This window comes from Augochlora pura, chromosome 10 (genome assembly GCF_028453695.1).
Source record: "Augochlora pura isolate Apur16 chromosome 10, APUR_v2.2.1, whole genome shotgun sequence".
NCBI lineage: Eukaryota > Metazoa > Arthropoda > Insecta > Hymenoptera > Halictidae > Augochlora > Augochlora pura.
In genome coordinates this window covers 9,868,816-9,890,235 of record NC_135781.1, presented here as the reverse complement: position 1 = coordinate 9,890,235, position 21,420 = coordinate 9,868,816, and the positions used below count along the sequence as shown (strand labels likewise).

At 31.8% G+C, this 21,420-nt stretch overlaps 6 protein-coding genes across 10 annotated transcripts; 2 read left to right on the top strand and 4 right to left on the bottom strand.

Moving 5' to 3' along the window:
• Positions 1-34: 34 nt before the first annotated feature.
• Positions 35-6,967, bottom strand: LOC144475502 (odorant receptor 13a). The gene is made up of 7 exons (XM_078191465.1): positions 6,826-6,967; positions 5,917-6,169; positions 4,067-4,421; positions 3,741-3,971; positions 521-634; positions 264-419; positions 35-180 (listed from the first exon to the last, which is right to left on the bottom strand). Exons 1-7 carry the CDS (start codon positions 6,830-6,832, stop codon positions 130-132), a joined length of 1,167 nt encoding a protein of 388 aa, XP_078047591.1. The 5' UTR covers positions 6,833-6,967; the 3' UTR covers positions 35-129.
• LOC144475514 (ubiquitin-conjugating enzyme E2 S) lies at positions 6,129-21,306 on the top strand. 3 transcript variants are annotated; one of them, XM_078191486.1, is made up of 8 exons: positions 6,129-6,248; positions 6,811-6,944; positions 7,025-7,350; positions 19,488-19,791; positions 19,939-20,086; positions 20,580-20,770; positions 20,840-20,968; positions 21,048-21,306. In XM_078191486.1, the coding sequence occupies exons 4-8, from the start codon at positions 19,774-19,776 to the stop codon at positions 21,198-21,200; spliced, it is 639 nt and encodes a 212-aa protein (XP_078047612.1). In that variant the 5' UTR covers positions 6,129-6,248; positions 6,811-6,944; positions 7,025-7,350; positions 19,488-19,773; the 3' UTR covers positions 21,201-21,306. The 3 variants fall into 3 exon arrangements, with proteins under 3 accessions (XP_078047612.1, XP_078047610.1, XP_078047611.1); XM_078191484.1 differs by having other exon boundaries at positions 6,141-6,263; XM_078191485.1 differs by having other exon boundaries at positions 6,164-6,944.
• On the bottom strand, positions 8,355-14,756 carry Etf-qo (electron transfer flavoprotein-ubiquinone oxidoreductase). Of its 3 annotated transcripts, XM_078191462.1 has the most exons (10): positions 14,654-14,756; positions 14,482-14,579; positions 14,324-14,386; positions 13,594-13,701; positions 13,174-13,522; positions 12,784-13,090; positions 12,482-12,723; positions 12,028-12,422; positions 11,727-11,948; positions 8,355-9,472 (listed from the first exon to the last, which is right to left on the bottom strand). In XM_078191462.1, the coding sequence occupies exons 3-10, from the start codon at positions 14,355-14,357 to the stop codon at positions 9,309-9,311; spliced, it is 1,821 nt and encodes a 606-aa protein (XP_078047588.1). In that variant the 5' UTR covers positions 14,358-14,386; positions 14,482-14,579; positions 14,654-14,756; the 3' UTR covers positions 8,355-9,308. The 3 variants fall into 3 exon arrangements, with proteins under 3 accessions (XP_078047588.1, XP_078047590.1, XP_078047589.1); XM_078191464.1 differs by lacking the exons at positions 14,482-14,579; positions 14,654-14,756 and having other exon boundaries at positions 13,594-13,696; positions 14,324-14,467; XM_078191463.1 differs by lacking the exons at positions 14,324-14,386; positions 14,482-14,579; positions 14,654-14,756 and adding an exon at positions 14,027-14,313.
• On the top strand, positions 14,987-16,607 carry LOC144475515 (uncharacterized). The gene is made up of 3 exons (XM_078191488.1): positions 14,987-15,246; positions 15,493-15,666; positions 15,883-16,607. Exons 1-3 carry the CDS (start codon positions 15,120-15,122, stop codon positions 16,047-16,049), a joined length of 468 nt encoding a protein of 155 aa, XP_078047614.1. The 5' UTR covers positions 14,987-15,119; the 3' UTR covers positions 16,050-16,607.
• Pex11ab (peroxisomal biogenesis factor 11ab) lies at positions 16,115-17,638 on the bottom strand. The gene is made up of 3 exons (XM_078191482.1): positions 17,258-17,638; positions 16,986-17,101; positions 16,115-16,908 (listed from the first exon to the last, which is right to left on the bottom strand). Exons 1-3 carry the CDS (start codon positions 17,311-17,313, stop codon positions 16,382-16,384), a joined length of 699 nt encoding a protein of 232 aa, XP_078047608.1. The 5' UTR covers positions 17,314-17,638; the 3' UTR covers positions 16,115-16,381.
• Arl6ip1 (ADP-ribosylation factor-like 6 interacting protein 1) lies at positions 17,793-19,593 on the bottom strand. Its single transcript, XM_078191483.1, has 5 exons — positions 19,319-19,593; positions 19,021-19,154; positions 18,600-18,837; positions 18,436-18,520; positions 17,793-18,353 (listed from the first exon to the last, which is right to left on the bottom strand). Exons 1-5 carry the CDS (start codon positions 19,343-19,345, stop codon positions 18,187-18,189), a joined length of 651 nt encoding a protein of 216 aa, XP_078047609.1. The 5' UTR covers positions 19,346-19,593; the 3' UTR covers positions 17,793-18,186.
• Positions 21,307-21,420: the final 114 nt, after the last annotated feature.

The window sequence follows — 21,420 nt, the reverse complement described above, 5'->3', positions numbered from 1 at the left end:
AATTACCGGAGGATAAAAAATACTGAAATTAATTCGGTGGTCTCAGATGTTTATTGAAATATGTGTTGCATAATTTCTGTGCATAAAAATCAATTTCTATTTGCCATGTTGTGAATCGTTCCTCCGTTGTTAATACATGGCGTACAATATGGAAATATACGAGGCAGAAGCCTTCATAACCTGTAAAATGCGAATGATTCCGTCCATTTTTCTTTATGTTTTATTAGTTAGAATATCGTGTTTACAGTAAAAAGGATACTTACGCCGGTAAAGCGTTCTAGCGACAAGTCTATTATGTTTCCAGCGGTAATTGTTGACCTTCTTTGGGATCTTGCTATTAAAAGTATCATTATGCGACTGTCATTGGGATCGAGGAGATACCACAGTGAATTGTAAGCCGCAATATGAACCGATGTACTCTAAACTCAGGCAGGATATATTTTATAATTAAATTATTTTGATTTTCTTAGGTAGATTGCACTAATTATTGTTCGTAAACAATTGCAAAACTGGTGCTCACCTTAGTGCTAAGATACTCTCCTGAGTAGCAAAAGATGAACGCTTCCATCGCGATGCAGAGATAAAAAAAAACTATCTTTACCAGCATTCTTACATGATCATCAGTATCGAACGACTGTAATAATCAATTAAACATTGATCTGTACTTGGAAATTGAAAAAGGTAATCGAAAATATTGTTATTATTGAGTTGGTTAAAGAAACCTTCACTTCGACATTTATTCATATATTAAAATGCAAATGCGACATTGGAAGGAACTCGAGAAATCTTTTTGGATAACTCAGTAATCTGCGGAAAGAAAATTTCGCATGCGCAAGGTGATGTGTAATGCATGGTGGAGTCTCAAAGGACTGCTACTACGTGCGAAAGTAAATCGGAAATGTAGAACGTTTTCATATTATCACATCGAAGAGATATTTTCCATAAATATTGGAGAAGACCTCATAAATTCGATGTAGTTGCAAAATTGATCACTACGATCAACTGCTTCAGAATCATGTAATAATCTTCGACAAAATGTGTGAACTTTCACTAAAATTTCTGAACGCTAATAGACCAAGACAGGTTCAATAATACAACTAATACAATCTTATTAAAATACAGAATACATGAACATCCTCTTTGCATATTATTATATTTCTTGAAAATTAACTCCTCTGAAGGTCATTTGAATGTCAACACATAACAAATGATCGATTTGTCTTTCCATTAGCGATAAGACTAATCACGATACTTGAACGCATTTAGAAAAAAAACACCAATGATATGTACCACAATCGGCGACTTAATGAAACAAACATTTTTATTCCTAAAGAATTTACCATATCACTGATTACGGCCACAACAACTACCGTACTATCATATTTAATAAATTTCTATAACACCCATGAGGTATTATTGTTAATGTGTTTTTCTTTTATTAGTGATATTCCTTGTGGACTTATTGTACTATATCGGGCGATAATTTCGGATCGACTATAAATATGGAAAATAAAACATAAAAAAAATTTTTGATTTAATTATGAAAATTTTATTGAACAATGTTCTCAATGTTCAGATCAATTTATTTGAACCATACCTTAATCAAATTTTGACAATTACATCAAAAATTGTCTTCAAGATTTATTTTCTATATTTATCATCGATCTATCGACGTTATCGATCTATCGATCTATCTGCCGTTCTAATGCACCACGAGTAGTTACTACGGTCGCGCAGATAGATGCACCATCAGAAGGCGTAGTCCTCGCGGCATCGATGTTGCATGCTCGATCGTTCCGTTCTCTAATCTAAACCATCCCTGATAAGTTATATCTCTAATATGTATATTAAATTCCTTTTATACTGAATACTCAATCTGATTGGATCTGTATCCCTTTAACATTTTTTGTGAATACTTTTAAAGACTAAAAGAAAACGACTATTATATCTAATTATAGAAGAAGGTTTCTCAAAATGATTTTTATTCTACTACAATCAACTTCCACGTCATATTAATAAAAGTTAAAGCATTTTTACCACATTCAGTAATAAAACTGTACCGAACATAAAAGAACATTGCCTGCCTTGAGAGTTAGATTGAGGGATAAACACCTTAAAAATTGATAATTCCATAACGAAAGTTTACGTTCAATATTGAATGCTGATCGTTCACAAAAGTTCGCGCGAGTTCGTTCAAAAGGAAAATGAAGAGAGCGGAAATGAGAAATGAGGAAAACGTAAGAAACTTCGGAAAACTTGAGCCAAGTAAGAAAGCACTAAATGGACAAGTTAACGCGTGAAGTTTCATGGCAGGACTGTGGTTGTTTACGTATTTTTAGCTTGCGGAGATTCCGTGAAACAATGAAACGTAAACGGTTATTGTTGAACGCAACTATTAATATAAAAAAAGAATACCACTGTACTTCGTGAAATCGAATAAACAGCAACGGTTACTTAATGGAGAACTGAACGCGAATACTTGTATAACGCATAAAGATATAAATGTCAGGAATAAAAATTCAAAGAAACAGTAAGCTCGAAGAATCAAAACCCAAAGAAACATAACAATAAAAATTATTGTAATGACATTTAGGATGCTACATGGTATTATCTTCGTGCCTTCGTACCTCATAGTACATACAGTTGGTATACGAAGTATTCGTACACCTTTTAAAACGGAATAACTTTTTTATAATTGCGCTAAGCAATCTAAATTTTTTTGGGATGTTAGAGTTTACTAGATGGTACTTACATGGTAATATATGCAGATGTGGCAAGATTGCAAAGTTGAAGCTCTCATAGTGTACTATAAAATGTTACTTGTTATGAGTAACCTGAATTTTGAATAAATATATGTATATTTTGTTTTGTAGGGAAGTGGCATAGTATTGCAGAATATTATGAAAGAGAACACATTAGTATAAATTGGAAGGTTTGGAGAGAAAGCTGGAAGGGAAGTGATGTCTCCATCTTGCTTAGTGTTCAAAGGAATACAGCAAATAGTAAGGACAAGCAACGCATGCGCGGGGTTCCCGCACAGCGGCATGGCGCATCTACTCGGTGAATATTATAATTTTGAACCACGATCGCGACGCAGTGTAGAGCCTCTGTCCGTCTCTTTTCTTTTGCATGAAAACTCGCATTTTAATCATTAATTATCAACACTCTTGTGTATTTCCACTTAAAATAAACTATCTATTTATATTGCGCAGCAAAGCGACATCTTTCGAGGAGTCATGTGCTGCTACTCGTACGGCGCGTTTGTTTGTCAGTTTGTTTTCGGACAAAACTAATTTTCAACACAAAACGAAACTAAACAAAATAAAACATGAAACGAATTTAATATGATTTATTCGATAAATATAATATTAATTATTCCCAAATACAAACCAGAGGCACAACAATTGATCACCGTACAGTAACCTGCTGCATTACACTTTAAATACCAGTTACAGCATTTTTTTCGAAGGAAAGATCAAATCAGATTTAGCAGTGTCTGTTATAGTAGAATTGTCACTTTATAGATACTTTGTGGTATTTCAATTAACATTACTTGGTAATTCTGTAGAAAAATAGGGTTTGCATTGAACAAAATCTTGCACCTCGAGTTTCGTTCTACATTTTCAATTTACTCTGAAATTGATCGCATACTTTTTCTATTACGGTATGTAAAACATTTGATGGAAATTATGAGGCGTTTCTACTACTTCAAAAACGTAACGGACGAAAGTCTTACTCACTATCATCATCATGAAGCCTATACAACAAATACTAATCGTGTTGCACAACATTTGCATCAAAGCAATGAACGAAAACAGGCACTCGATGTATTTTGTGAAGTTAATGATATTCTGATGCTTTTTGAATAAATATTTAAAAGTATGTTTTTGCAAACCATGCTTTTTGCCCTTAAACTGAATGCCTTCTAAAACTTGATGCATCACTTCTACCTGCCCTCCAACGTGTAATATCTGTAGAACGAAATATTAAGTTAACGAATCGTGAACAGATCATGAACAAATAGAAAACAGTGCTATAAAACAACTTTTTCATTTACAGGTATTACCAGCGTAATCAGCAGAGCATCCACGGTAGCTATAGCAAAAGCAACCAATAATAATTGGCAAATTTGTGCGATTATTATGTATTGGAAATTCAGTCTTTCGTAAGCTGCTGATGGAAGTTCCATTTTGATTAACAATTCGGCAGACTCTGGAGAAATATTATTGTGACCAGTGCTACGAATGCCGTTGATGTACACAATACTGTACATGAGCACTGCGCAAACGTACATGCTCAGTATCAATTGGGAGCAGCGATTCGTCAGTTTAACTTTCTCTACCATGGTGTCTACATTTTCTTTCGTAATGGAAGTGTTATCCCAATCAGCATCCATTGTGATTAGAATGGTTTTAAATACTCTGCAAAAATAGCAAAAACTTGTTAATAACGGTTGTTTTGTATCAAACAAGAGTTTGAAGATCTTCTAAATGATAATCCCCTAAGCAACTTATTATGTTACTACTACTGAAACAACCATTGATATTGGACAGCTTGTGAAGAAATCTAATGAATTAAAAACTTTACAAAAAAATTTTACAAAATATAGTCAGTACACGAATGGTTAATAATATTTTTTATGATATTTTGTTACAATATTATCAGCGGCTAAACAAGAATCGTATGTTCATAAATGCCTCGTCTAACGATCGCAAAGAGCGTAACAACAACCCTAAGCCCACGGACCCTAACTGGCCCAAACTTAAGATGCTTCCGTTTATGATCCTGTTGGGTTTACTACCTCGAAGGTGTTCTTATACGGAGTCGTAAACAGAGATTTGGGTCTGACGGCCAATAAAAGTTATTATGACGGTGCAAAATGGCGCTTCGGCCAATAATGTGCAAGACACCCTTTCAAGCAATTGCTGGGAACTTTTAAAGCGCTAAAAAACGGCTTTGGGTCCGAAGACTCTAGCTGAATTGAACTCGCGAAAGGACCTTCTGTTTATAAACTAGAAAACAGTACAGTCTGTTTATAACCCTGAATTTACTGTCTCATTACATTAATACATTCCTCCATTTTGGGTATGCAATACTACACCAGTAAATGAAATTCTAGAACACTCTGATAATATTGAGATAAAATTTTTACAATGAAATTATTTAACGACATTTGCATAATAGGAACATGTCTATTTTAGATTGCGCAATATTCGTCTTGTTAATATCAAGAATAATACGTCAATTTAAAGGAATAAGTCTACGTGATTGGCCCGGTATTAAATACGAAAGTAATGTAAAAAGTTTGTCTTAACGAGTGATTAAAGGATATTAATTTTTAAAAATTACGTTAGTAAAAACAATATTATATCCTTCTGTTTTCTAATTTTTATGGAAAACTCCAGTGATCAATTATAGTTTTCTAACATTATATGTTCTACTGTTGCTTCCATTAATTTTCAAAATGATGTCCACTGCAAGATATAATGTTCGATATTCGCAAATTCGAACAGCATTACCAGCAATGGTTAACAAGCAGCTCGCATCTAGTGGTTGCTGTTTAGCCAATTTTTGATTTAAAGACAAAGCCGTTCACACCCGTTGCGTCTGGCAACGTTGAATAGATTCCAATAACACGAAGTTATTGAAACGTTTATGACTTTTCCATAGAGAATGTTGCATTGCACATTCCATTTAATACATCTGCTACATATAGTATACAACAGTACGTCACAATTATTTGCATGAAAATTGAGACCAAAAAGACTCTGTTCTGCGCAACAAATGCACTTAATATTTGATCTCAGTATTTTCTGAATAATTATAGCAAAGTGTTATCTTATTTATTAATACCTTTCTATTTTATAAATTATGATATTTCAGACAATGCTGAGCGACAAAGCAAATGCTGCTTACCTGCGTTTAGTCCAGAAGATGATCAGTTTGAGGAAGGTCAGAGCGTATGGCATAGCACAGCTTACGCATTCTATCAAGTCTACCAAGTTCTCAGAATTGAATCGGTTCTTTACGTACCAATATTGAATGAATAATGTTGGACTCATCATTAGTACCCAAAACAATCGAAAGAAATTTTCGTAAGCCGACGGCCAAATTCCAGTCAATCGTAGGCCAATTTTTACCGGACGAATGATGTTCTTCGCAAGCATCGCTTTGAGAAATGATATTGATTACCACAAAAATTGAAATTTCTATAGATCTCCATTGTTTTTCTTACACGTATATGTATGGTAAGGCAAAACAACGTAAGTCATATGTTCCCATTTCATAGAATCACTCAAACGCCGAATCTTTTTGACAAAAATATAACCAACTATGGTTATATTTTCGACAACATTTATCATTTTATTTATCAATTATTTTCAAACTTATTTTTTAAAATACTCCCTTTGGGCATCTGAATGGAGCCTCAAGCCCGTCGTCCAAATGTTAAAGCTTCAAATAGCAATTCATTATCTACATAATACGAAATACAATACAAATGTACGTCTAATCAGAGTTTACATAATTTTGTCAGATGTTTCAATTAATATTAACATTGATTCTGATGTAATCAAAATACTACGAGATGTAAGCGCGTATGTTCGTTAAGTTTTTTTAAATTTGGAAAATCTTTTCACTCATATTTACTTGCTTCATTAATACAGAGTAAAATTTTTGGCTTCTAATTTTTTATATAGAAAACAAAATGCTATCCTACAAAGTGCAGTTATGTCATAAACTGAAATGCAACGTATGTTGTTTTGCTTTGCAATAGAAAATATACAGTAAAATTTCGATTTATCGCAATAGGATTGTATCATATACCGATCATTCACGAAGGACGAACAACAATACACTGAGATGTCGCCAAACCGCTAAGACCTCTCGCGGATCGACTACCATAAAATATTTAATACCAAAACGAAAGTTGCAACGTAGAATACGTAAGCATACAACATAAGTAAAGCAAAAGTTGAGCTGTTTTTCCATCAGAATCTAAAATCGCGAACTTTGCCACCTGCAGATTCTCGGACAATTTTCTATAATGTAATAGAACACTGAAAAAACTATAATGGGTAGAAACAGTTTTGTCGGCACTGTTGTTCCAGAGGAAGTACGGTAATGCCTCGATCATTGATGTCTTTGCAACGTAGTTTCTGAACAACGAACTCGAGTTGCAGTTGTTGACGACAAACCATCTCGATGAATGTTTATAGCAAATTACAAATGTTGTTCATATTTTTAGTGAACAGATATATAAAATTGTTCAATAATATTAGCCCATTGTCAGAGTTGTTAAAACAGTGAAAACAAAATGGTTCAACATCGGATCAACCTTAAAAAATCAACGTAAGTTGCATACTTTTATATACAGGATGAGCCGAAATTCGTAGTATAACCAAGTAGAGAGAGTGATTTTACGTGAAAAAAAATAAGAAAAACTTTAGTATGACATTGTTCTATCAGGCGCACCGTTTGTAACAAACTTGAGCTTGAGGTTTGATCATATTTGTGAAGGATTTAATTGTCATCTATTCGTCTATCCACAGTTAACTCCATCCGAAGTGTTTATAATCATTGATAATGGTGGAAACATTTTGTTTACTAGATAGTTCGCAACAATTGATATTTATAAACACTATCTCGGACGGAGGCAACTGCGGTAAAAGAATAGACGATAACCAAATCCTTTACGGTGATGAACAAACTTTAATCCTTTTAGTGCCGACAGAAGAGTCGTGTGTATCTGACAAAAATGTACAAAATTTGTTTGATGTAGTTTGATAAAATTTCGGAAAGATATTGCAAGAATTTTGTAAAACCTGATAATTATCAAATTTAAAAAAGAAGGAGAAATAAGAAATGAAATAGTTATTTAGTAAAAATATTAAGAAAACAATATTTTTTTAAGCATAGCCAACAACGATGTATCGTTCTTTGGAACTAAGAGGATTAAAGTCGATTTTCTTGAAAACAGGCACCACAAACAAAAATATTATATCAAATTTTTTTCATTTTTTTCACGTAGAATCAGCCCCTGCTCGGTTGTATTACGAATTTTGAACCACCCTGTATACGAGAAATTGTTTTGATAACAGAACGCACTCTTACTCTATGTTGTTTTTAAAATATTAATAAGACACCTAGTTTTAATATCGTAATAAGAAAATAACTTATTTATAAATAAATAATTTATCTACATATTATAAATTAAAAAATATTCATATTCTTAATCATTGTTAAAACATTAGTTTAGGAAATGAATATTTATAATATGTTAATCATAATTCGTATTATGGAAGGATTTTTCGGCTTTCTATTAAACGCAGAAATACATGGAAATACGAGGAATAATTTTTGCATTACTTTATTCCAACAAACTTTATTTAAACATCGCTACATCGTTTACAAAAAGTACATATTTGTTGAGTCATACAATTATTATTGATGTACTTATGTAATCAGAATAGAATTTGATTTGAATGTATAACAATAAAAAATATATAAAATATTCTCTAAAAATACGGAAGACATCATGCTAACAAAAAGTTTCATTTCGATCGACGGTTCATTTTTCAATTTGTTGCGAATTTTATAATTCTTCACCTTCTAATTATTAAAACAATTCAGAAAACGGTATAACATATTGTGCAACAAAATGAAAAATAAAAACCATCACAGTTCACCGATCTAGCTACAAGATCTTTAATCTAAAAAATTTACAAGTAAAAACTTTATAAATTCGATCATTTTTAAATGAAATTTACAGACTCCTAGTTGATGGAGTCTTTTCAATAAAAAAAGATAATTAAAATATATATTTATTAAGTATATGTCTCACGGAAGAAATCTATGAAACAAAAATTAGAAAGTGGCAGTGAAATTTTCAACATAATGCATTTTAAAAATTGTGAAAATCATTAATTACTTTCTGCATTAACGTTTACTTTTTTATCAAATGTTGAGCGTAGTATATATTCTACATAAATATATATATATAATTCATCACATATAAAATATTTCTCATTACAACTATTCTCTTAAATAGTATTTAAAGAGTGTAACACTGTTTAAAAATTGATAAGTAAAACTTTTTATGAATTCGATAATTTTACTGTACTCTATGGTATAAAAAATATCCAGTTATTGTTGTGTCGATTCGTTTACAATTTACAGAATTATGTACAGTATTAATGATTATATACTTTTCATTGTTGAGTCTCCAGTCGTTTACGCAAACATTGATCTCACGTAGAAAAATATAATTTGAATGCAGCGTGAATATTCAAGTAATTTTCAATTGCAATTTACATCCCATTGTAAGCTGGACCACCACCTCCTTCCGGCACGACCCAGTTGATATTTTGACTGGGATCTTTGATATCGCATGTTTTACAATGAATGCAATTCTGCGCATTTATTTGCAGTCTTTCCCCGTCTCCGGATTCTAGCGGCACAAATTCGTAAACGCCTGCCAACAATAACAGATGAAAAATAGTTACAAATTGTATTATATTTATCTAACTATCCTAGGAACAACGCAAATCATATTTCACCACATTTGTGAGAACTATGCAAAAATATCGAAACTGCTGGTAAATTGCAATCGCAATTTGAATCCTATATCAAGAAGTCATTTCCAATAACATAATCTAATATAATTTCGTAGTAAAGTATCCCTCCTAGTATAGAAAAAAAATTTCAAGTCCAATTAATATGTTTAATGTGTACGTTGAGTATACTCGTCACAAAAAGATGACTTTTGCATTGGAATTTTGCTATAGTATTTACTATTAAAGTAAAATTGATTAGTCTAATGACATAAAAGAAAATTAAGACGCAATTATATATAAATTTTGTAACATTTCATTTTTCTTTTAATTTCATTGTTCATCATGCATTTACTCTGCTTTTGTCAACAACACTTGTCACAGGTGAATAAATAATTAAACATGGAAATGCACATTCTCAAAATAAAAAGGTTAATAGGCTTGTGGTAGTTTGAAAGTTCTCCAAGAAATATTTATTAAAAATGAAAGACGTGTGTCAATCCGTTCTCCTAGCGATGGATTATCAGAGTGCCATTACAAAGGTCAAATTGTGCTTTCCGCGCCAGACAGTCGATAACCTGTTCCCTTCCACTTTCCAGACATTCGAATTGTCCTGTAGGAAAACAACCCCCATCGAGCTCCTCCCCGTTACCCCGACGACCGATCCTGGGGAAAGCAAGAGGTTGCTCCACGAGGGAAATAGAAAGAAGGTAGAGTGCAGTAAATATCAGAGGTGGTGGGAGGGTTGTAAGCACGGCAGACGTATAAATTTCACCCGTTTACAGATGCCGTCTTGTATCAAATCTGTCTGAGAAACTACACCAAACGTCTGCGATCACCAGACCACAAATAATTTTATCAATTTCTTGACTACGACTGTTTATGCGAATTTCCAAACACAAATTTTCAAATCCACAAAACAAACTTCGTTAAAGAAATTCGTAAACTAAATAATTTTTTTAGTCCTAGACATAATGTATGAATACCTTGAGTAGCTAGTATATTTACTATGAAATTGCATTCTGAAAATATTACAGTATAATAAATAGTAAAGTTATAAATAATAGAGAGACGATATCCACATTTTTGAAAATGGTCAGACAAATCAATTTGTTTAATTGCTCAGAGTATTTGTTGAGTTGAGAAAATAAGGGATAGACAAGTTAAGTTCTTATTGCTTTACACCACTCCAGGAGATTTGATTTCTTTACTCTTACATTGAATGGTTGGTGAAGTGATGAATGGTGTGCAGACGATGCCTACTTTCTTTAGAAAGAGTCAGAAGAAAAAATTCTAAAGAAGGGTTGGTGCCCGCAACTACGCGCACCCTGAATTCGAGACCTGTGCCTGGTCGAGGGTAGTCTAGCCATGAGGGGTGTTCGAATGGCCTCAAGTTCAAGGACACATCGGTCGATAAACCCAGACGAGATTCGTGGAGGGAGAAGAAAAGGAGCAAAAGATGGAAGAGGGGAAATATGTACATAGGGGAAATGTGGATGAGAGCGAACGGTCCTAATCGAAATTGCCGAGACACGGGAAATGGTGAACATACAAGTCGCTAATGGACGTCAAATTAAGTATGGATGCTTCATTGTCTAATGTCGACAGTGACTCATCATCGATCTCCATGAAATGGAATTGCATTAGTCATATTGATGAGGGCAGTATTTGTTTTTACAAATTTTGAAAACCGACTATCTTTTTAAAAACTACGCTGTATCAAGACCAGTTGATATATCCTAAATTAATTAATGAACTGCACGAAATTTATTCGTTGTTGATAGAATATATTTAATAGGAAAATATTATTTGTAAATTATACTGACGATAGAATTAAAAGAATTGAACATTATAATATAAGAAAACAAGACGAGAAATTGATATAAAACTTTAGAAATCTATCTTGTGTATTTCTCGTTATTTATTTACATACTTTCTTATTAATATTTATTCCTAACTTACCTTACATGTTTGCTCAACGGTTACCATTTTTACTGCTGTTTATACGTAATTTAATTTCTAAAGTGTACTCTCGATAAGCATTGTAGCTTACATATTATATCTTTTTATAGTTTTAGAAAACTCAAACATATATTTTTGAAAAGTAATTTATCTTATGCAAACTTTATACAATTGTTAAACGATAAAATGTGTGAAAACAAATGCATTACTCACCAGCAGGACAGAAGCGACCTTCCGGTCCAGCGAAAACGCCTAAATTTCTTTTTACTGGCACAGTATCATCGGCTAAAGTCAAATGAGGAGGCTGATCAGCTTCATGATTCGTGCCAGTAAGTGCTACTGATGACAGCAAATCGAATGATATTTGATTGTCAGGCTTGGGATAATCGATTGATGTGCATTCGGATGCCGGTTTCAACTTTTTATAGTCTGGACCTAGAATTGTTGCATTCGTAATAATAATGGTAATGGGATTTCCTAATTTCGTAGTATACTTTCTAACAAATTATCGTACCCCCATGGGACAAAGTCCATGGTTCCCTTCCACCAATTAGCATAGAAAATCCAGAGTACATCATGCCTCCATAAAGTCCAAGACTTGTATGGAAACTTGGCCGTACATTCCTTACAGCTTTCAACTCCTTATAAATCCAACTACTTTTTATTTTGTTAGTATAAGATTTTGGTTCTAAGCCTTTGGTAGGTGAAGGATTTGTTTCGTCATCAATAATAGCTTCCACGACACTCTCTGCTGCAAGCATTCCACTTTTCATTGCATTATGCGTTCCCTTCACTTTCGGAACGTTGAGAAATCCTGCTGTGCAGCCAACTAGGCAACCACCAGGGAATTGAAGTTTGGGAATAGCTTGTAAACCTCCTTCGACTAAAGCTCTTGCACCATATGCTATTCTAAAATACGAATTTAAATTATAAAAACAGAATATAAACGTGGAATCTGCAAAGTTTACCTTTTTCCATTTTCCAGTACAGGTTTAATACTCGGATGATGTTTAAATCTTTGAAATTCTTTGAATGGATGCAAATAAGGGTTTGAGTAATCTAGTCCTACGACGAAACCTATCGCGATAAGAGGTGCATCTTCATTGAGGTGGTATAAAAAAGAACCACCGTAAGTGTTCTTTTTTAATGGCCAACCAACTGTATGTTCAACAGTACCAGGTTTATGATTTTTTGGATCAATTTCCCATATCTGTGGTAAAAGATTTATTTATTGCAAATGTTTGAACTGTACAAATTTTGTATTAATTACCTCTTTCAATCCTATACCATAGGTTTGAGGCTCGCAATCTTTTCTAAGATCTAGTTTCTTTGAAACCTGTTTCGTAAGATGCCCATGACATCCCTCTGCAAAAATTGTACACTTTGCATGTAATTCCATTCCCCGTTCAAAGTTATCTTTGGGAGAACCATCTTTCGCAATACCAACATCATTTGTAGCAATTCCTTTAACAGAACCATCTTCATGATAAAGCACCTCTGATGCAGCATAGCCAGGATATAATTCTACTCCCACAGCTTCAGCTTGTTGTCCAAGCCAAGCTACAACATGGCCCAATCTATATGAAGTAATGATGAAAAAAGAAACATTCTGAAAAAGTATATTAATAGGGATCTATTTTCAATTATTACAATGTATTACCTAACGATGTAATTGCCATGATTATACATTGGCATTCCTTTTAATATTGGAACTGGTATTCTACCTTTTTCAGTAAGTATTGCAAATTTATCATGTGTAACAGGAGTATTTAATGGTGCACCTAACTCTTTCCAGTTTGGAAAAAGTTCATTCAAAGCAACTGGATCTAGACAAGCTCCACTAAGAATATGACCTCCAATAGTAGCAGCTTTTTCAACAACAGTAACTCTGAGTTCTTTCCCATGTTTTTCAGCTAATTTACGAGCTTGAATGGCAGCTGATAACCCAGCAGGTCCTCCACCAACAATCAAGATGTCTGTTTCGTCCACATATCTTTCCATATTTACATCTGCAAAAAGTATTCAATGATTTAAATGTATTACATCTATAGACATAATAGTTACATTTCTGTACATATACCTTTCCATCTTGGATCAGAATCTCTGTGTACAACTGTATAATGCGTGGTGATTTTTGGAAACTTTTCTTGTGAGTAAGCTCTTTGAAACAACCATTGCAACCTCTGTACTGCCAACAGAGATTAGTATAGTTTGAATAGAGTAATAACATTCAAATCCTTTCACAATTAATGTAAATTTTATACACTACACAGTCATAAAATTTAGTATTAAAATTTTTATGAAACTATATTCTAAATAAATTCGAAAAAGTTTACGTCTATATACTGCATACGTAAATATTTACGTCTACATTTTTTCTAAACATAAATGTTCAATCAGTTCAATATCTGTCACGTGAAATTTGACAGTTCTATCTACATGATATAAACAAAGAAAACAAATGAACTCTAACCTCCACAGTAATATTCTTTTACTTGACTTACTATACATACATTTCAAACTACGAATTATCTGCATAGATGTATATCTATATCGCAAGACCAAAGTTCACTTGCGTTACGTACGTGTGAGATACTGTAATAAACTTTCGCATCATTAATCCGTAGATTTTATTAACACATTTATATTTTACATCAAACTTCGAACCATTTTCACATAGTTAACAGGGTGATTTACTAGTTTAATATGCGATTTGTTTATTATTACCAATAATTATCGAAATTCGTATCGATCACAATAAAACACTTTTGTAAAATTAAAATAAGTATATTATTAACACATGAACTTACGGCTAATTGATGATTTAGTTATTACTCGAGCCATAATTGAACATCCACAGTAAAAAGGGTGATCTAAATAATAGGTATTATATCGGTCAATTATAATACGATAACTACTGGTAACTACTGCCAACTGTTGCTGTAAATGTACTCTACGTAATACATACACTTTTTAAGCTGTAAATACGACTATTTGACACAAGTATAGATAAAAGTATCTGAACGTTGATTGGGATCTCAATTTAGAAATGATCACTAGCGCCTTCTGTTCAGAATTTTGCATACTCAGTCGAAACTTGCAAAATCAATTTCTTACAAAATAACGGAAACCTTCCTTACCTTCCAGTCAAAATGTTTTATCTGCGATTATACAGATTACACATGCCTCATAGAAATTTGAATTTATAACATCTTTAAGTGAATCAGAAAAAGGGTTTGCTCGTGCCATAGTGCGTGCGATAAATCCCAAATTTCTGGATGCGTTTCATAATTTATTAAAAAGTAGGAAATGACTTTTAATAGCTGATAATGTCCCCAAAATAACGTAAAACCATTCAATTAGAAAGCTTGTTCAAATTTGACAAAATGTCAATTATTACTTATTGATTCAAAACTTTATGCAACTTAAAAATATTTTATTTAATAATTTAGTTTTATCAGAAGCAATTATGATTGAGGTATGTAACTTTAAACATGGCTACGTAATATAGTAAAAAGAAAAGTTTTTGCATGACATAGATAGAAGCATAGTGCAGTTTATGCAGCTGATTCATGCATCTCGATCAGTGAAACCAACAATTACAAAATGTCGAAAAATATTATGATACATTTAATAATATGTAGTATCGGTGTGCTTACAGGCCTGTCAGCCTGTATTTTCTTTTTTGGTATTCACCGAAATAAGGAGGTTGGATTTTGGTCAATTCTAATAGGTTAGCACCTATTTTAAAATAATAGTTACCAATAATATAATCTCAGAAACAAACAAACCTTCATTGTATCCGAGACAATCAAAATTTGTATACTATTGTTATGTAGAAACTAAAACAACTGGCTGTTAATTTTTACTTTATCAATTTGTATTATGATTTTTAAGTATTTTATAGCTAAAACTGATTGTCTTTTGTTTGGTTTCATAACACAATACCGAATATATACCCATTTTCGATATTACACAGGTATTGTAGCTGCGATATGTTTTCATTTACATTGGGTCGAAGGGAAAGGAACTTTAGTAAGATGGCACTCAAAAGCTACATTAGCTGTTTTAAATTATATTGGTTTTTCAAGTGCCCTTTCTGGTTTCACAGCGATGATTTGGTACCTCTTTGTTACATTTTATTATAACATTCGTAAGTTTATTACTTTATTTTGAGTGTCGCTATGATCAAGAGAAAGCACCTTAAGTATGCTCATAATTGCCATAGTTGTCCACTTTACTTCTACATTACAAGGTTGAAGTAATAAGAGTGGCATGGACAGCTATTGTGATTGTATACATACTTAAAATATCTTTCTATAAAAAACAGACCATAGAGAAATTGTACAATATGAGATTAACATTTCAGCAATTGAACCACTTTCTACAAGTACAGCAATAACAGCTGTTTATGCGATGATTTGTGGTAAATGGGGTATTATATTAACATATCATTCTCATAAATTTGAGCTGATTATTCAGGAACAGCAGACACCAATATTGACTGAAAGTAATGCCCAAGATTTGTTATATTGATAAGAGTGAACAAACCTCATACATACTAGATCTTTATACATTATTAAAACATAAAAGTTTATAAATCTTTTTTTAATAAAATATATTCTCATAAAAATATAACAAAATCAAATATGTGTACAAGCATACTTCATTATCCCCAACCCTTGTGCAAAATCAACGTCTTATTTTTATCATTATCTACTTTTTCAACAATGTCGAGGTTCCTAGAACCTGTCAGTATTAAAGTAAAAATTTTTATAAAAATTGGTATAAAAGTACTATTTAATTATTGATACAATTTGCTTTTCATTTGTTTTAAGAAAGAACAAAATAGAATGTACAAAAAGATTTTAAGATGGTGTCAATTTATATATTGGATAAATTATTGTATAAAGACCTACAAGTGAAGACATAACACCACACAAACCTATTGTACCAGGAGTAAGTTTAGTGTAACCTAATGCTGTTAATGGAATTAATAAATCACATCCATTTTTAACTGTATCTATTACAACTTCTTTATGATTTTTCATTGGAATCAACATTTCATATTTTTTCCAAGTATTTAACGATATCTTTGATGTATTCAAAAATGCATTCTTTCCCTCATGTCCCAAAATTTTAACAATTTCATGAATATCTCGTATAAGATTCATAATAATATTCAATAACCAACATTTATTAGATATTTTAGTCCACTTTTCTATATTCACTTTATGCAATCCTACACGACCAATCCAAATTATGTGGTCTGCAAATAGAAAAAGAGCATTAGCGATTTTTGATGCTACTAAAATAATTTTTAAAACAGTATCTGGATGTTTCATAATTTTTAGACCAGCATGTATGCTATCCAAACATCGCCCAAGACGTAATACTAAAAGAAATCAGAAATAGATAACATAAATAAATGCCCAAATTGCTCTAAAATCTTGAAGATTAATTATAAAGTACATTTTCTAAATGAACTTAAGGTATATTCCAAACTTCTTATAACTTCTGCTGAATGTTGTGTTATATGAATGCTTTGACCATAGTACCAATAAGCACGACTTCCATATTGAAGCAGTCTGAAATATATATATATATAACCAAATTATTCTTTGTTTCAATATTTCAACTCACATATTAGTTTATAAATTACAACATTTTGCAAGAAGCAACAGGATTCTAATAATAAATTATTAATAAATATTAATATTTATTATAAATAATAAGTTATTTACCTGACAAGTCTATCTCTGCCTGCTGTTTGTTCATTTAATTTTATGATTTTCTCCATGGTTCTTTTATGTATTATAAGAATAATATAATTTCACAATATACTGATTCAAGAATTAGTTAACATAATGCTTAGTCGATATAAAATTGAGATGTAATTATATAGTTTTATTAGTATAATTTGCAAACAAATAAAACAGAATTTAACCAAATCGATGTAACGAATTAAATAGATATTTCCCACTCATGTTTATTGATAAGATTGAAATTATAATAAGTCACGGTATAATCATAAAATACTTGTCATTCCACTTTTGATATGCATACTTATTATTGTGATCGTAAATCTCATAAACGATGATAAACAAACTGATAAACAAAGTGCGTATAGGACAAACTAATAAAAACATACTATCAGCGCCACCTAACACATACTTTACCAAAAGTACCCGCGAACTTTAAATTTATTAGTCGCTGAAAATGGTTGCACGTAGTTAAATCGGTCAAATTAGCATTTATTACTGACCATGATGCATAAATCGATTTTATTAAATACTATTTGTGCTTACACGAGTATTTATGATCTGAAAATTGTCTGCAGTAACGCAATAAACATTTTCAAAATGTTACATAAATATTGTCGTAAATATACTTAACATTATACAACTGTATTATGGAATAAATATTATATATAATAAAAATACGTTCGTAAGTATTAAAACTTCAATTATTAACTTTTAAATTAAACAAATTCTAGAACTAGAGGAAAATTAAACACATATTCACGGTATAAAAGTGCATTGGCAATGAGTTACATGAAATATTATACAAAATTTCAGAAGAAAGAAAGCATAATACACTGTTTATGCTTACGCTTTTTAAAAGCAGAAAGTCTACTTCTTCCTAGATATGAATAAGTACGAAAAATATTAATTTATCTTCGATAACAAATTATGCAGAGAATAAAGAGCAACAATGAGCATACGTAAAAAAGAGCGACTGTGATTTTTTTAGATTGAAATAGGTGATCACGTATAAATGTTATTGCTGATATTGCACGCCCCTTATGTCTGAATCCTGGTAGAAGCAAAATTGCATTCACTGTAACATTTATATAAAAAATTAAGAAATTTACATTATACAAAAATGCACTGCACAAATAAATGAAGTTTTTATTTATTACCTGCAATATAAAACAAAAATAAATTGTTGATTGTACTTCCAATCCATGTACAAAGTATGAGACAAGTTATTATTCCTGCATAATACTGAAACACAAAAATAAAATAGTTGAATAAATATGAAACAAAATATATCATTCTTACTATTTATTTTCTTTTAGCTTACAAAATTTGGACGAGTATTTCGTGTTTCTAACATTGATGCCCATAAATCTTGAAATTGTAAAATTGTGCCAGAAAGGTTCTGACAAATCTCATTCAACTTTTTCTCTTTTTGACCTGTCCAACCATTAGCAGTACACAAAAGTGATGTCATAGGTGGAACAAGATAATCAACTAAGGCTAACACAAGAAGGGTTACAGATATTATTGTAAGAAAAGCAGGTTCCAATATCCATATTAAACTGTAAAAGAAAACAACAAGAAAGAGCTACTTATTACATGAGACAAGACAAATAGATTTAATAAATAGTAAAACAATATTTCTAAGTTAAATATTAGGAATGTAAATAAGATATAACTTCAAATAAATTGTTTTATGTAATGCATTAAAATAAATTCCATGAATGAGAAACAATATTGCTTACAAGAATATTGTACTTGTTACTCCAAATATAAATCCAGGATACCAAGAGCGTTCCCATAATAGAATGGAGTTCATTGGAAGTATTACTTCACGCCAACATTCCATTCTGCGTTTTAATTGCTTCATGTGGTGTTCCTATAATAAATTTGTGTTGTTAAAGAAGATAAATGAGTGTCACTGTCATTGATTTTTCTCCCATAATGAAACTATGATTTCATATTTAAAATGGAATTTTTTAGATAGAAGTTGTACCATATATTAGACAAAATCAAAATTAAATAAAATTAATAAAATCTGACCCTTTCTATTGTTGCACTGTCCGTCATCCTGTTCAATGTATAACGAAATATTTAAATTCGTTCTGACAGAGAATACGATATAACTGCAACGTGAATGTGAAATTATGTGAAACTTATTGTAGAACACAACTATAGTCTCCTTGCATTATCCAGTCTTATATGCTTCTAGATTCGAACATTTCTTCGTCTTTTAATTCAATTACGAAGACGATTGTTCAACAAATGTCCAAGACGCCGGATACCCTTTTTGCTTGAAAACACACGAAATGACGAAGAATCGACTTCTGCCTTCGAGATTATTGTAACTCGCACGCGATTGGCTGTCAGTTCAAAATGTTGGTTATTGCAGGCGATGCCGTGCTGATGTTGTGACGTTAAAGATTTTCTAAGAGTATACATTAAATAATCGCGTCCTGAGCGCGTGTAGTTGATATTTCCTGTAAAATTTGTTGAATATGGCTGCTGTAAGTTCTGTAAGTATACGATGACACATATTATTCCGTAACTGTGAACGTTTAACGATGGTGCTTCTTGTTTATCCCCTGGTTAAGGGGATAGGCTTCTTCGTTGTATACATTCTCACATGCTTATTCAACCTGCTATCATGATTTATATTTTAGAAATCAAATGTCGAAAATCTATCCCCACAAATAATCCGACGGGTAGCCAAGGAAATGAGCGAATTAGCTGCACAACCACCCGAGGGTATTCGTGTTATTTTGAATGAGGAAGATGTTACGGATATCCAAGCAATTATAGAAGGACCATGTAAGATCAATGCTTACGTAATTATTATTTTTGTTAAATGTAAATGGTATAATATTTATCAAACAGTTCTACAATTATTGTACCATAACCTATTCATATGTCATTTACGTATGTATAGGGTGTCGGAAACGTTATGACCATCCGTACTATAGATTATTCTTCATAACATGTTGCACAGATATTTGTAAACAAAAATAGATTTTTTACTTAGAAAGAGTAAAAACTTCTGAAAAAAACGTATGTCAGAAATACCTTGATTTTTTAGAATTAATGATAAAAGTTTTTAAAATTTCTAGTTACCACAGAACTTTTATCTAGTCCTGCAATGTTACACTACCATAAGTAGAAGTGTTATTCAAATTGTTTTATAAAGTTCATATTGTGAAGAATGAATGATCATAATTTTCTTTAGCATATACATGTAAATGTGAATATATTTGTCAAACGTTTATTTTAGTTTTACGTGATTACAATAATATTTCTTTGACACTAGCTGGAACACCATATGCAGGTGGTTTCTTTAGAGTCAAATTAGCACTTGGTAAAGATTTTCCCCAAGGACCACCAAAGGCTTTCTTCCTAACAAAGATCTTTCATCCAAATGTTGCGAAAAATGGAGAAATATGTGTTAATACATTAAAAAAGGATTGGAAATCAGATCTCGGAATTAAACATATATTACTAGTAAGTTCCTTATAATTGAATAAATATTTAATTAGATATAGAAGTTTATAATGTAAATTATAATTTTAGACTGTAAAGTGTCTCTTAATAGTGCCAAATGCAGAATCTGCTTTAAATGAAGAAGCAGGTAAATTACTTTTAGAAAGGTACGATGATTACTCTGAACGAGCAAAAATGATGACAGAGATACATGCACAGGTAAAGTATTACAAAGCATCTTAAATTCACTCATATCTATATCCAGCATAAAATTATGTGCAATGAACTTGTGCCTCAGGGAAATGGAAAAGGCAGCAAAGCGGGTTTGGAAAGTTGTGCTTCCTCTGAAGTCGGAGGACCTCCCTCCAAAAAGCATGCAGGAGACAAAAAAATTTCAGCAGAAAAGAAAAAAATGATAAAAAATAAAAAAAGGACATTAAAGAGATTATAAGAAAAATTAACTTCGTTTATCTATCTTTTATAATTTAAAACACTGGTGTGGTAATGTTGCCTCATATTGTACACAATTATTGCATAGTAAAAGTTTATTATCTAAACACGACTGATCTTATTATTAAGTATTTAGAAAATTAATAATTCCAGAAGCATTGATGAATGACTTCCTAAGATGCAAACAAGTACAACTCTGTAGTGATCTACTTTACAATCAC

Bases quoted from the DNA above. Each gene is read 5' to 3' on its own strand.
- Etf-qo (XM_078191462.1), bottom strand. From the start codon at position 14,357: ATGGCTCGAGTAATAACTAAATCATCAATTAGCC. The intron at 13,523-13,593 runs GTATATGTACAG...TACTTTTTGCAG, and splicing joins TTCTGATCCAAGATGGAAAG to ATGTAAATATGGAAAGATAT. The intron at 12,724-12,783 runs GTAATTAATACA...CTTTTACCACAG, and splicing joins ATGGTATAGGATTGAAAGAG to ATATGGGAAATTGATCCAAA.
- LOC144475502 (XM_078191465.1), bottom strand. The intron at 3,972-4,066 runs GTAATACCTGTA...TTCGTTCTACAG, and splicing joins ATGCTCTGCTGATTACGCTG to ATATTACACGTTGGAGGGCA. The intron at 181-263 runs GTAAGTATCCTT...CGCATTTTACAG, and splicing joins CGCTAGAACGCTTTACCGGC to GTTATGAAGGCTTCTGCCTC.
- LOC144475515 (XM_078191488.1), top strand. From the start codon at position 15,120: ATGTCGAAAAATATTATGATACATTTAATAATATGTAGTATCGGTGTG. The intron at 15,247-15,492 runs GTTAGCACCTAT...GATATTACACAG, and splicing joins ATTTTGGTCAATTCTAATAG to GTATTGTAGCTGCGATATGT. The intron at 15,667-15,882 runs GTAAGTTTATTA...TTAACATTTCAG, and splicing joins TACATTTTATTATAACATTC to CAATTGAACCACTTTCTACA.
- Arl6ip1 (XM_078191483.1), bottom strand. From the start codon at position 19,345: ATGACGGACAGTGCAACAATAGAAAGG. The intron at 18,838-19,020 runs GTAAGCAATATT...TTTCTTTTACAG, and splicing joins GTAACAAGTACAATATTCTT to TTTAATATGGATATTGGAAC. The intron at 18,521-18,599 runs GTAAGCTAAAAG...TTTGTGTTTCAG, and splicing joins GAAATACTCGTCCAAATTTT to TATTATGCAGGAATAATAAC.
- LOC144475514 (XM_078191486.1), top strand. The intron at 20,087-20,579 runs GTAAGATCAATG...CTTTGACACTAG, and splicing joins AGCAATTATAGAAGGACCAT to CTGGAACACCATATGCAGGT. The intron at 20,771-20,839 runs GTAAGTTCCTTA...TTATAATTTTAG, and splicing joins GAATTAAACATATATTACTA to ACTGTAAAGTGTCTCTTAAT.
- Pex11ab (XM_078191482.1), bottom strand. From the start codon at position 17,313: ATGGAGAAAATCATAAAATTAAATGAACAAACAGCAGGCAGAGATAGA. The intron at 17,102-17,257 runs GTAAATAACTTA...TATATATTTCAG, and splicing joins GGCAGAGATAGACTTGTCAG to ACTGCTTCAATATGGAAGTC. The intron at 16,909-16,985 runs GTACTTTATAAT...GATTTCTTTTAG, and splicing joins CTTAAGTTCATTTAGAAAAT to TATTACGTCTTGGGCGATGT.